Source organism: Ambystoma mexicanum, chromosome 6p (assembly GCF_040938575.1).
Source record: "Ambystoma mexicanum isolate Mex_15411 chromosome 6p, UKY_AmexF1_1, whole genome shotgun sequence".
Lineage (NCBI taxonomy): Eukaryota > Metazoa > Chordata > Amphibia > Caudata > Ambystomatidae > Ambystoma > Ambystoma mexicanum.
Window position 1 is genome coordinate 1,520,746,894 of NC_090935.1, and position 14,945 is coordinate 1,520,761,838.

The 14,945-nt window shown below is 43.7% G+C and overlaps 1 protein-coding gene across 1 annotated transcript in view; it reads right to left on the bottom strand.

Annotated features, from left to right (window-relative positions):
* LOC138510600 (purpurin-like) overlaps positions 1 to 14,945 on the bottom strand; it is a 104,398-nt gene that overhangs the window by 16,817 nt on the left and 72,636 nt on the right. The window contains exon 4 of the mRNA XM_069626381.1: positions 12,541 to 12,653. Coding sequence (XP_069482482.1) covers positions 12,541 to 12,653 — 113 coding nt within the window. The remainder of the gene's footprint in view (positions 1 to 12,540; positions 12,654 to 14,945) is intronic.

The following is a 14,945-nucleotide window of genomic DNA, read 5'->3' on the forward strand; positions in this document are numbered from 1 at the left end:
CAAGCATTTGAAAGTTATTGAGAAAAGTCATTTTCTGAAATGCTATAGAGACTGGGCCTCATAACGAGTTTGGAGGTAGCCATGCCGATTTTAGCGGCATGGCTACCTCCAAACTCGGGTCCGGGTCCCGCAAAAGGCGACTTACTGGGCCATTCTGACCTTGGAGGGCCCGGTAATTCCCTTTTGCGGGACCTGGACCCGGTACGTCCCCATTCCCATTTGAGCCCCCATAGGGGAATGGGGAGGATGCTAACAACAGGCCCGTCAACAACAGGCTCGTTGTTAGCATCCTGGTATGCTAGCGGGTCCCGCTCTGCACGTCTGGTCTGGCCAGGCGTACAGAGCGGGACCCGCTGCATAACGCGTAATGTGGCGGCCCAAAATGAACAGTGCCGGCACCGTTCATTCCGTGGCCACCACATTCGTAATGAGGCCCACTGTCCTAACCTTAACCATGACTTATGCTAGCACAAAAGGCATTATATATACACATATATACATGTATATATGTATACACACACACATATATATACACATGCACACTTACGTACAAATGTATGTGTGATATGTGTGTGTATGTGTGCATGTATAAAGAAAGACATCTGCACCGTATGATATTCATTTATTGGCGATATTCCATTTAAATGGGTGACTTAAAGGTGAATATTCACAATGGTTATATTTGTGCCCAAGTTTCTAAAGAAGTGGGGTGGGGGACCTCCTCATCCCTATTTCCTACTGCCTTCTCTCAGCCAGTGGCAGAGGCTATAAGCTATATTGGGCTAGGTGATTATTTGTTGCTAAATGTTAATTTACATTTTTTTCTATTTTGAGGTTGTTTTATGCATCACATTTGTATTTGTGTTATTGCACATAGTAATGGCTTTTAAAGCTTGATATTTTATCATTATATGTAAAACACTGTTTTTAAACTTCTACTAGGTCACTCTGCACACTATAGGCTGCTTACAAATTGATATATATGAGTAGGAAAATAGTGGTCTTTGCTCTGCATCATAAGCACTTCAGACACTTTAATGCACTGACACCTGAAATGCGTATTTCCCTGTACATTTTAGACCGTTTTTAAATCCTTACCTGGTTCTAACTGTATGTACTGTAGTCCCTCAGTTGGACTTTTTTTAGCATACATTTTATTCTTTTGTGAGCATACTTTAGGACTTTTTTGTTATTATTATACACACTGAGACAGCTTTAGGCACTGACACTTTTCAAAGCTATTTTTTGCTGCTTTTTAAGTAACGATATTATGTATTTGTAAATTACTGATAGCCACCCCTCTCCAAACAGAGTGGTGTTATGGCCAAACGGAAGGCCAAGAATCCCTTGGGGCCTTTTGTTGGTACATTAGTGAAGAAAGAGGAACTTGGTTCTTGAATTGGGGAAAGGCCCGGGTCCAAGGCCAAGTCTTTGTTCCCGAAGGGGGACAAAACTTGGGAAGACTTTCTGAAGAAGGCAGTCGGGGCTCTAGATGCCAACATATGTTTGGCAGAGCAATCGGCAAAAGCAAGATATAATGTATAGGTAGTAATCGAAGTGGACTGGAGCGGTACTCCTCTACTTTTAAAGAAATAGGTTTTACTGCTCCTGTACTTGATTTTAAATAAAAACTATTCCGGAATGGTTTTGTTTTCAAATAAAAGTATAGGATGAAGTTGAAACTAGCGCTTTCAGTGCACTGCACTGAATGTTCCATTAAACAGCAGGCAAATGTGTTTGGGGAGTGTATTGTGCATGGGAGGGGGTGTGGAGATGGAGTTTGTTGCGATTGGGGGCAGGCCAGTAGGGAACATAGTTCCACTATTTCTCTTTGTACGCTTCAACCACTGTGTGTATGTCATCCCAGATGAGATTGAGGATCTCATCCATCGTATCGAAAACACGCTAGAGGCTGCCCCCCCTCCACTCTTCCCTTGGATCCCCGCACATCTAATTCTGCAGGCGTTCTGGGCTGCTCTAGACTGACTTCAACAATTCAGATGGACACTTCCATGCCATTCAAGGGCCCGCTCACTAGCCTGGCAAAGGAATTAAGCTTAAAGTAGACCTACCCCAAATATAATCTAGGACAGTGATCCCCAAAGTGTAGTCAGGAGCAACATGTTGCTCGCAGCACCATAAGTTGTTGCTCGTCAATTGCTCTCGGCCATGGTGTGGCGGCCTAGAAGGAGGTGCTCAAGCGATGAGACGTCAGTAGCAATAAAGCCAGGACAGAGTGTGCAACAATGTTGGCCAATAAGCCTGTTGTGATTCCAGCTGGCTTATTTTTTTACGTGCAAGATTTGTGGTTGTTGTCACCATGTAACTATTTTTTGGTATATGTCCTTACTTATTATACTAGTGTCATTGTTAAAACCATGTCCTCTTCAGATACTTTGCCAAGCTGGCAAATAAATGAGTAAAATAGTTGAAACATGTTTGTGTCCTGACGACATATTCTGTTTCTTTATCATAGTCTGTTCCTTTGTACATCTAGTAGGAGCATAATGGACAAATGAGTGGCATGCATATCCAACTTTTCTTTATTAAATATTGTATGTGTTTGATGCCAGAATCAAAAAATTGGGCTCCTGGTATGGAACCTATTCTACCCAGCAGGGTTAACTGAAGAACAAAGCACACAAGTGAATAGGTTTAAGCACACTATTGCTCATACACGCGTAATCCCACAATTTTTTGTGTAAACTCTGCCGTTTCTTCAATGAGACAATACTCAGAGGTTATATCGTAGAGAAAAAAATCTCTCAGACACAATTATTTTATATATTGGAACTGTGTGAGTGGTATACAATAGTGCGCACTATTTCCCTGAAACTACAGCACATATATTGCTGTCCACACATGCACATTTTTCTTTTGTGTCCTTGCAAATGTATTATGTTGTTTTAAGAACCTTGTTTTGTAACTTCACACCATTGAATTGTGCATTTTTGACAAACCCCCACACAGATTGGGTTTGTTATACACACACTGGCTTTATTTTTGCCTGAAAAACGCCTTGATACAGTGTGTTGAAAACATATTCTTGTTTGTTCTGTTGTGGTCCAAGAAACCATTTTGATGTCCGTTTCTCCCTGGAATTGTGCTTTTATGTATACCACTCACACAGTTCTAATATATAAAATAATTGTGTCTGAGAGATTTTTTTCTCTACGATATAACCTCTATGAGTATTGTCTCATTGAAGAAACGGCAGAGTTTACACAAAAAATTGTGGGATTTCGCCTGTATGAGCACTAGTGTCCTTGAACCTATTCACTTGTGTGCTTTGTTCTTGTGTTTGATGCCACCATGCATTATATTTATCGGAAAAATTAATTATAGTGTCACCTAAATATATCATTACATAGTGTCCTGGTGAAAAATTTGTCACCGTTTGATACTCTGCCCATCTGGCTTGTGGATAATCGGCAGAACAGGTAAATGCATGCCACATTTTTCATAATTCATTTGTCCTATATTCAAATCCAATTACTTTGAATTAATGTAAATTAGCAAGCCAATTAATGAATCAAAATACTTAATTAACACCACCACACCCCTCTATGAATTGGTCATCAAATGTTCAACGTTTTGACCAATGTTTGCCACTAAGTCTTGTGTAAAATCCCTTTGGTTAGAGAAAAGAGGCTGTAAATCCTTCAGAAAAGCATTATTTGTACTCCTAAGCACAGTTGTAACCAATGTAACAGGCCCCAGGAACTTTACAATCCACTATTTAACATCACAGGCCAAAATAAATCTTAGGAGGTAACCTCCAAAGCCCCAGTGAAGTGATCTTTAAAGCCTACCATGTAATGACCAGCATTACTTAATCAATATTTAATCAATCATATTTCTCCATTAAGTTAGCAACATTTAAAAACATACATATTTCATAAACTTCTCAAATAATAGAACATGAAAATAAAGCAGCTTTAACATATTCAACCAAGCTACATATAACACCCTGATCATTACAATCAATGATATAAAACATAGTTGCCATGTATTTCCACGCTTACACAAAACATAGAAACCACAAATTAACAGGAAATGAACCAAATCTTCATCTACTGCTACTTTGCAGGCACAATTTGTGCTTCCTGCTGCACACCATCATTTATTGAGGCGGTGGGTAAATTTAAACGTGCCATTTGCATCAGCCTCCTGCATTCTGGGGATCTTATTTCAAAGATTTCTTCTTTGCAACTTATATGTCTACATAAGTATGTATATAAACTTAAAGAGAGCATCCTATGTATATTTTGGGATTCTGCCTCTTTCCCCACCAGACAAGCTCTTGCTTTAAGAACTATTTTGAGTTGACTTAATGTGCCAACTTTAGATATTTCCCACACCCTATTCAAATGGACAGTGTTTACAACCCCCCGTAACACAAGTATTTATCTCTACAAGGGGAGGCTTCAATCGCATGTGCACTGAAATTCATTTCATGATTAGCAGAAAATCCCAGACGTGGTTTTAAAAAAGTAGTAAAAAATCGTCACTGGCCCAACACCTTCAAACTGAACATCCCCAATTCACCTCATAAGGCGCTAGAACGTGTATCTGCAGGGAGACCTGCTATTTGGCACAGGAATTTACTTTGCAACCCCTCCAAGACATGACACAACCACCCTAGATTTCACTGCCATAAAATTAATGGAACAGACCTTTGCCTTATATACCTCCAGGCACTTGTGCAATCAGAATGTCCCAAACCTGAAATAAAAATGTAAGAAGCCCTTTAATCCTTAATGATGCCCTTTTAGCTGTCTTCTGAAAATGGTTGACCCAAGCACCGCTCTTTGAGAAGAGTAGGCTCAAATAAAAATGATACAGCCCCCTCATCTCTACATTAATTTAAAAACTAGCTACAAGGTTTCACCCTTTTTCCGAGCACCAACATCTTTGTTTTTACCATATTTAATTTCAAACTATAGATCCCATAATAGTAATTTGTGTTTAGCATGTCCTGTGGGGGCCCTGCCAGGGTTAAATCCACAATAGCTGTGTCTTTGCCATAAAGAAGCCTGCTATAAAGTGTACCCTTCAGAGAGGGTGGATTAACTTTCCTAAGAGAAGTTCTAGAATCAACATCGGAAAGGAATAAATTGGGGCCAACTGACATCCTTGCTTTTCACCTTTATTGGTTGGGAAAACAATTAATAATTACCCTATATAGTATATCAGACAGACGCTGAGACATCTGCATATCACAGCTGGATAAGATTTAATAAAACATTAGGGTCCCCAATAAAATGTAAATTACGCCACACTATGTTTCTATCAATCAAATCAAATGTTTTCTCTAAATCTGAAAAAAGCCCAAACTAATCTCCCTCCCTTAACCTTACTGGATTCTCCATCATGGTGCTCAGAGTGAAGCAGTGGTCCACTGTATTAAGCCCCCTCCCAAAACCTGTTTCGGAAGCCTTCAAGATATTGTTACTTTGAGTCCACTCCTCCAGACTGACCAAAAAACATTTGGAGAATATCTTACTAGCAATGTCCAATGTGGAAATATAACCGTGGGGGCTGATGGGCCAAGGACTACTTGTCCAGGGAGACGGCATAATGCCTGTCTCGACAACTGAATTGAACATAAAACAATTTGGTGTCTTTTTAAAAAGTTCCCACTGTTTCTCAACAAATTTATTTGTGTCTTTTGCCAATTTTTATATCCTATTTTTAAAAATATAAATCTGACCAGCCACATACACACCACACCTTAAATCGTGGCTGAATTTTCTTTTCAAGATTCTACATTCTGCATTGAACCATGGGTGGGGCATCCCTTTCTATAACCTGACCTCCTGAACTTGGGGATGCTATTTGCCAGTAGCTCTGTCCTGGATAGTTTCAACCAATTACTGAAACTGATACTTTCCTTTGTGACCTCTGAACCGTTTAACAGTTTGAAGAGAATATCTTATTTTCTTGTGATTTATTAATTCTTTCCAGTGCCTCCTTGTCGATCTTAGGCATCGCCAACCAGCCACTCTGGCTGTCGGACATGATCTTCGTGGTGCCTACCCTGGCCATTGGCAAATTAACTCAAACGGACAGTGTTCACTCTTTGTTCAAACAGAAATGCACTATTTCATACCATTCCTGAAAAAGAAACAATCCACAATACAGTAATCGGTGACTGTGGGACAGTATTGTTGATCTTGTATGCTTATGAGTGCACCATTTGCGACTAAAGATCCCAGAAAATCCCCTGGCGGAACCCCCAAGTACACCTGAAAATCAGTGTTCCATTTGTGACCAATTTTACTGTCCAAGCATTTGCACTAATGTCTTTAAAATATTTAGCTCAAGAACCTGAAACCTCTGGTAATGTTCATCAAGTCCTGATATATTTTAAACAACTTGACTGGTCCTATGTGTCTACAAATGTACTACTGACCAGTCAATTTCCTCAATATTTCCTGTAAACAACCACTTAACGTCAAATGAAGTTAAAGGCTTTGCAAATTTCCTTTACTAGAATTGCATGTGGTATAGTAACTATTAAGTTTATTACATTTGTAATTTGTTTTGCAATCATTTTTCTGCCAACAGAGCGCCGATATGTTCTGTCAAAAAATTGATGTTGCTATCCATTTCATTTGATATGCACATTTTGCTCATAGTGCATAAAAGGTTGGGGACCCCTGCTCTAGGCAAAAGACTCTCCCTAATAGAGAACCCCATTCTTAATGTCTGCAAAACCCTGTCCAATATGAATATCAAGCTGGACAAAATGTTGGCCTCTATTGGTGACTCTGCTTTGAAAGGCAATCAGAGGGGCAGTTGTCAATGATGTGGGGTTGCTAAGCGTACCGTAGCTGAGGTAGATTATAACGGTGAGGAGGGCTTTTGTAATAACCGGTCAGGTAATGTCCGGTCCCTATTCTTACCCCACTGGCTAGTACCTAGAAAATCGAGTATGACTAAAGCTGGGGAAAGGTTTGTAAGTATCCCAAGCTCTGAGGGACCCTCCAATAGCAAGGACCACCAGGAGGTTGCTAAGCAGAAGGAAGTGATAAATCTACTAGTTCAAGCGCTCTAACGGGTGTGAGTGGCTCTCTGTCTAATCTTGCCATTCCTCTCTCTGACATCTGCAGGAGTACTTTAGATGTTCTGCCACATGTTACTCCCTTACTTCTAGTTCTGACCAACGTACTTGTTTTGAATTCTCACCAGACTGAGGATACAGTGGGTCTTCGGAATAAGGTTACCCACTTTATTAAGCAAACCTGTAACACTACCCTTACAAGAGGTAGAGACGTATTGATGGCCAAACGATCTTCTTGGGTATGTCAGGGGCCTAAATGCTTCTGTGGTGATTGTGTTACTACCACCTTAAATCATCCTGCAAAGGTGTTAGACCTACCTTGGCGGACCTTTCATGGCAATGCTGTACATCATACAATTGGATTTTTCTCTTTGGGTTTCTTTTATAAACCAAGTGATCCTGCCTTGTCTGACTTAAACATTATCACTCTGTCTCGGCTTAATCATGATGCTCCGGGGCACTTGTGGCAGGAAGTCTCTAAAACTCGCAAGGGGCACGGACGTGGCACGTTGTTAGGGCTGCCTTTGAATCCAAATGTGCCTCTTCTGAACCGTTTTTCATGTCTGGATTCACTGAAAGGGCCATATGCAGGGCAAGATCGCTGACAGTGTGAGTGGATTGTACCCAAGTGTGAGTGGATTGTACCCAAGTGTGGGCATCAAATCTAATTTGTTGATCCTTTGGTTACTTGTGCGGAAAAGGGTGCTACAGAAGCTCTGAAGCCAGGGTATGTTAGTCAATCAAGTTCAGTTTATTTCGGAATAGAGATTCCATAAAAACAAAGCAATAGCAATACAAACATAAAAACAGTGAATACTACAATTAATACATAATAAAAAGGTACATGAAGCAGTCATTCATATTTCAAAACAAAAACCACATTGTTAGACCTTCCCTGTAGTAGTAACATATGCATTGTTATCAGTACTGTCGACAGGCAGATATCTTTTCCTTATACTCATAGCCTGTCTGATGAACGATAACAAAGCTCACCCACCCCGTAATGTTTCTGCTCTTAGTAAGTAGCATAGGGTCGGACGACATTGCCTAAAGCCAACATCTCTTAAAATTAAACATTTAGTCTGTGCTCTCGTTCGTGAATATCCTGGGCATAAAACCATGAAAGGCATCAAGTTTTCACAACTGTCTGCGCAACATGGACTGACTGTATTTTCACTTGAATTAGACCAGGCAGCTGTAACAGCTTTTAGCAGGAGACAATCAAATTTAGCTCTAGTAAGTAGATATCTATTGTAGATACGGTTCCTCCAGGCAATTTAATCCTGGCTGGCAGTGTCCGAAAGCATCCAGTGCCTACGATTAGAGACTTTCATCACTTCTTTGGATTCTCTCAGTTCGTGCACATTTAAACCAAGGCGACTTTTGAGGCGACCTCTTACACCTCAATCTAAATTTGAGGATTGGTAAAAAAAGGTTCTGTGTTCCAATTGTGGTTACGTTTTTGCAATTATATTTTAGCCATGGGATTGTCACCCCACCTGCGTTACTGATCAGACCTTCAATGAAGCGCTAGTAAGCTTTGCTTTCAGGTTAGACCAAATTCTAAACCAGTGATAGTCATTCTAGCATGAGATAATCTTTCAAAAAGGGGAAGGCTAGTTCGATATGTTGCCTCATAATTAGCCGCAAAACGTGCGAGGCACAACATTCTTTTGATAAAGTCGTTTTCTATTGTTTGTAGGGGTGTCATATTCGCATAGCCTCAAAGTGAAGCACCATATTTGGCTATCGCTTTCGATTTGGCATTATAAACTTGCAGGATTGTCTATAATTTGAGCTTTGAACATTTTCTTGAAGGAAGTATCAGCCCCCAGGGACTGTTTCATTCTTATAGACTGGTTACATGGTCATCTCCAGGTAGATGACTGGAAAAATCGAACTTCTAAGTAGTCAAAGTCTGTCACGTATGGAATGTTGTTTTTTTGCTAAACATTGTACATGTGTTACATTTCTTTGTGCTATTTAAACGACCAGTACAGCAGATTTAGAGGCCTTAACAGTAAGTTTAGTTGATTCATAAAAGAAGTATATTCAGGTATTGAAGGTTGCAGAGCCCATGGTGTCTTAGCTATTAGAACAGTATCATTCACATAAGCTAGGACCCGTAGAGGCATATTCTGAAATTGTAGTATGTCTGTTCAACATTTCAGCATTCCTCAGAATGTTCGATTAGATGGACTTTGGGGGGCAGGAATGGGATCATCATGAAGATAGTTGATATAACTATAATCGGAGAGGTGCCAAAACACAGCCCTGGCACACACCTGTGCTAATAGGAATATAAGAGGGACATCTGCCATTTTTGCCATTTCTGACGCATGCTTTATCGTCCTTATGAATATACACAAGGATGTTTAGAAAACCCGGGACGCATAGGGGCGGTTCTCCCTATGATCTTCAGGGTGCTGGGGATATTATCATGAAACATCTGCGTAAATGGATGGGCTAGCTAGAGTGTGTTACACCATTCCTTTCCCCCAGTCCATCTAATCGAACATTCTGAGGGCTTTTAAAATAAATACATAGTAGTGGGGGAAAAGCACCTAGATTTAAAATTCACAGCAGTGAGAAAAAGCCCCTAGAGTTCACATTCACAGCAGTTGGAAAAGGCACTTGGATTTAAAAATTCACGCCAGTGGCAAAATGCATCTAGGTTTAAAATGCACTTTGATTCAAAAGTGTAATGAAAATCCACTTCGATTAAACTTTTGTAGAGAAATGAAAAACCAATTAATTGCAAACTTTGGCAGTGCAGTGAAATACCAGTTACACAATTACACTAGATACAAGTAGATGTAGGATAATATGTAATAAGAGTGGTGGGGTTTTACTGGAGTGCAGTAATGGCTGCACTCCCTGCACACAACACACTTATAATGTCAGTCACTGTAGATTGTCTGTGTCAGGCCTCCCAGGCGAACACGGGCAAGCACAGAGTGGAGCTGTTCAGTGGGGAAATACGAGCGGAAAAGGGAGATGAATAAAGAAAGAAATGTGAGCGGGAAGGAAATAAACAGAGAAATGCAGGCCAGAAGAAAGAAGGTGTGGGCGGGGGCACTTATTGCAATGTGGATGCGGGGAGAGAGAGGAGAGAACACAACCTGCTTCCCCGGGCCTGAGGCAGTAAGGAGTCCACCAGGCTCTGTGTAAAATATTTTCAAATTCCCTTCCTGATTGGAGCAGCCAATCAGTGGCCTAGGAGGGAGGCAGTGGGTCGGAGAAGGACAGAGGAGGGAGCTGTGGGAGGAGGGAGTATGGAAATAGATACATATCGAGGCAAAGGTGGACATAAATCAGCCACTGTGGGCGGGAAGGTAAATACATAAAAAATACCTGCCGGAAAGGGAGATAAACAAAGAAAAAAAGCGTGCGGGAAGGAAATTACCAGAGAAATGCTGAAGGAACAAAATTAAGGAAGAAATGCGTGTGGGCACTTACCGCAATGTGGGTGCGGAGGGAGAGAGGAGAGAATGCAACCTGCTTCCCAGCGAGTAAAGAGTCCCTCAGGCTCAGTGTGAAATATTTTCAAATTCCCTTCCTGATTGGAGCAGCCAATCAGTGGCCTCGGAGGGAGGCAGTGGGTCGGAGAAGGACAGAGGAGGGAGCTGTGGGCTCTGTGACGCTTGGGGCCAGGGAGGGCGGGGCGCTCGCAGTTCGTGGTGCTTCGAGGCCTTGAGTTTCAGAGGTGGCAGACGGAGTGCGGGCCCCCGGGGGTTTGGGGTTTGAACGTTGGAGTGCGGTCGGCGTGTTTCCGGTCGGTGGTCGGGCTGTTGAGGGGTGTTGCGCGGGTGGCGGATGCGATTAGTAGTGGCGGGAGTAGCAGAGCTGAGGTCGGGGAGTGAGTTGGTGGGGGGCGTTTGTTTGTGGTAGGGTGGCTGTTGGTGTGGATTGGCTGGGTGTGGTTTGTGGTAGGGTGGCTGGTAGTGCGTGTGGTAGTGTGGGTGTCGCTCGGGTTGGTCGCGGTGGGTTGGCGGCAGCGCGCGGTGCCTCGCCTGAAGCGCATGTGTAGGCGTACGGGCTGGGGTCTCGCGGGTCTGCGCGCCGGTCTCCGGGCTCCCTGGGTGGTGTGAGTTTGGGGTGTAGTGTCTGTTGGTGTGGATTGGTGGGGTGTGGTTGTTTGCGGTGGGATTGCGGGTGGCTGGTGTTGGATTGGTGGGGTGTGGTAGTTTGCGGTGGGGTTGCAGGTGGCAGGTGTTGTTTTGGGGTAGTAGTTGTTTGTGGCTGGAGGTTCGTGTGTGGGTGTCGCTTGGGTTAGTCGCGGTGGGTTGGCGGCAGCGCACGGTGCCTCGCCTGGAGCGCATGTGTAGGCGTACGGGCTGGGGTCTCGCGGGTCTGCGCGCCGGTCTCCGGGCTCCCTGGGTGGTGTGAGTTTGGGGTGTAGTGTCTGTTGGTGTGGATTGGTGGGGTGTGGTTGTTTGCGGTGGGATTGCGGGTGGCTGGTGTTGGATTGGTGGGGTGTGGTAGTTTGCGGTAGGGTTGCAGGTGGCAGGTGTTGTTTTGAGGTAGTAGTTGTTTGTGGCTGGAGGTTTGTGTGTGGGTGTCGCTTGGGTTAGTCGCGGTGGGTTGGCGGCAGCGCGCGGTGCCTCACCTGAAGCGCATGTGCAGGCGTACGGGCTGGGGTCTCGCGGGTCTGCGCGCCGGTCTCCGGGCTCCCTGGGTGGTGTGAGTTTGGGGTGTAGTGTCTGTTGGTGTGGATTGGTGGGGTGTGGTTGTTTGCAGTGGGATTGCGGGTGGCTGGTGTTGGATTGGTGAGGTGTGGTTGTTTGCGGTGGGGTTGCGGGTGGTTTGTGTGGAAGTGTGGCCTGTGTGTTGATTGGTGTAGGTGGTGCACATCATCCTTTAGGATGGGGAAGCGCCTGCGTGGGTCCGCCCACGCGTTCGTTAATTAAGAAGAAGAAGAAGAAGGAGGGAGCTGTGGGAGGAGGGAGCATGGGACTAGATACATATCGAGCCCAAGGTGGACATAAATCAGCCATTGTGGGCGGGAAGGTAAATAAATAAAAAATACCTGCCGGAAAGGGAGATAAACAAAGAAGAAAAGCGGGGGGAAGGAAATTACCAGAGAAATGCTGGAAGGATCAAAATTAAGGAAGAAATGCGTGCGGGGTAGTTATCTCAATGTGGATGCGGAGGGAGAGAGGAGAGAATGCAACCTGCTTCCCAGTGAGTAAAGAGTCCCTCAGGCTCAGTGTGAAATATTTTCAAATTCCCTTCCTGATTGGAGCAGCCAATCCGTGGCCTCGGAGGGCAGGAGTGGTTTGGGGAAGGACAGGGGAGGGAGGTGTGGGAGGAAGGGAGCCTGCGAATAGGTGAATATCAAAGCCTAGGTGGTCATTATACTCTTCTCTTTTGTTATCTTCATGTGTGATGCTGTTTATGCGTTCCAGAAATGCAATTTTATTGAAAGCTCTTACGTATTTATTAAACAACAATGAACAGCTGACTCAACTTACCTCCACTGGACAAGTAACTGGCTAGCCCTTGATAAACCATGTACATTTTGGCAGGCTGAGCAGGGTCTGGAATTGAGTAGTGAGCGGCCATATCAGCACAAATCACCCAGAACCTGAAAAATAATCAAATCGTGTAATTATTGTCTTAATGATTAGTACAATAAGCATTCAAAAATTATATTAAAGAAATAATTTTACATACAAATGAACAGGTGTTTGAAAAAAAATCAGGCCACAATCTCAGAATGCATTTATAGTTGGTCAGATAGCACAGTGAGCAGAGCGCTCGCTTTGACAGCCGTGCAGAGCCTACTGACGCAGGTTCGATTCCCAGCAGGGCCAAACTCAGCCTTTCATTCTTCCGAGGTGGATAAGTAAGCAGCGCTCAGATGCCGGAGTGTTCGGAGCGCTTTATAAATGCAAGTTATTATTATTGCCATACTCTTATATAGAAGGAGAATGTGTCAAATGTATCGAACCGCTTAGCCAGACGATGTGTTGTTACCTTGAAGTGTGTTATATGCTAAATACTCAGCAAAATGAGCGCTATTTAAAGGCAGGTTTAAGAATAATGGGGCAACTATTACTGCCCTGATTTTTAATCCTTGTATATATGTTTTGTGATAATGTATTAATTTGAATACACATTTTTGACTGTCTAGTACTTTAAATATTGCAATAGGTATTAGTGTGAGCGAGCACAGCGAGTAGGCCTTAACATGCAAAGGAAGTGTGGGAGTAGTCATTTCCCCAAAGGACACTGTTTGGAAATGGGGCTTTTACAAGACATGTTATGCATATTATATCATATTTCAGAGCACAGCTCATTATTCTGAATCATTCGTCCTATTCAGACCGTCGTGGGGAGTGAGGTTCCAGGACATGCATCTCCTGGGTTGTTAAGGATTGGTGGTTCCGGGTTAGTGTAAAGATACTTTTATTTGTTGAGAAAAGAATTTACTTTGCTCAATGTCAACATTGAATTTTCCCATCTGCTTGGTAAGACATCTCCCATCATGTTTACGGAAATAATTAATTTGGATTACATGCCCATTATTTCATTAATTTGCATATGAAACATGTAACATGTATTTGTGGGAAGAATGAAGTGGGAAATTCGAATTGAATGCTATTTGTTCTGTGCAGTGCTGCATTAAGGCACTGGCTATTATGACGAATTCAGGGAATTCGCCTCCTCTCCCCTAGTGGGAGCCATCCCCTTTGGGACTAGAAAGGTGAGCTTATACACTGAACATGTCCCTGTAGACAGGGACAGACAGGATCATACTGGTGGTGACCCCCGCCCCAGAGGACAAGAATTCCCCAAGTAAGGGTTCTACACAACCTCCTTTTAATATCTAACCCCAAGTGTTTGTTGGCTATATGAGAATTGCGCAGGATAGAAATGTGCAGTGCCCAATGGTTTCTGACCTGTGTTTGGTAACATCCATGCCTGAAGAGCGGAACCAATGGATGCTCCCATCTTGTTTTTGGGGGGGGGAGGGGGAATTAGGGAGGGGGAGGGGGAGAGAGAGATAAAGAGAGAGAGAGAAAGAGAGAGAGACCGAGAGACCTGCGTTTGAAACGCAGAGGAGGGAACGTCTCCCCTCCAGGAGGAGCCAGGGCCACACAGCTGGAGAAATTGGAACACAGAAATCTGTGGAACACTGTCGAGCCCAGGAAAGTGGGGAGCCCGAAGAGCTCAGAGTCGCAGAGAGGAGGAGAGACAAAGCTACATCCCCGCGTCCATCATCCCGTTCAGGTCTTGGCAGTCACAGACAGGAGGAACTAAGGCAGATGACCTGACCATGAAGAAGTCAGAGTTGCAGTTCCACGCCGGTCTGAGACACTGTCTCCCCCAACAAACAAAGCTGCAGAGAACCAGGTATGCGTCAAACACAGAGGACGGGGAATAGGGTGGTAAGGCACCAAGAGACCCCAACGGTTTATCACCAACATACCCCATTAGGGGGTTACAGTAGTGAGATTTCACGAATGTCTGAGAAACCAACTAGCCCACTAGGAGCTGAGCACCAAGATACCCACGAAGGGGTTACAGTATTGAGAAATCAAGAACGACTGAGAAGCCACCTAGCCCGTGAGGGACTGTGCACCATGATACCCCACAAAGGGGTGACATCAGGAGTAATCCCCCAATGGCTAAGAAGCCATCTAGCCCATGAGTGGCTAAGCACCAAGGTACCCATGAGGTGGTGCGAAACCCAAGAACCTAAGAAGAGCTGAAGAATCAGTAAGGTCACACCAAACTAACTCATAAGGTAAGTCTCCAAGCAGGGGTGAAGAAGGGAAAGGGCAGAGACGTGCTGAGTAACCAGAGACCCGGAGTGGAGGCAAACTACATTCCCAGCTACGAGAGGACAAGCAAAGACAGGGTCACAAAGCCT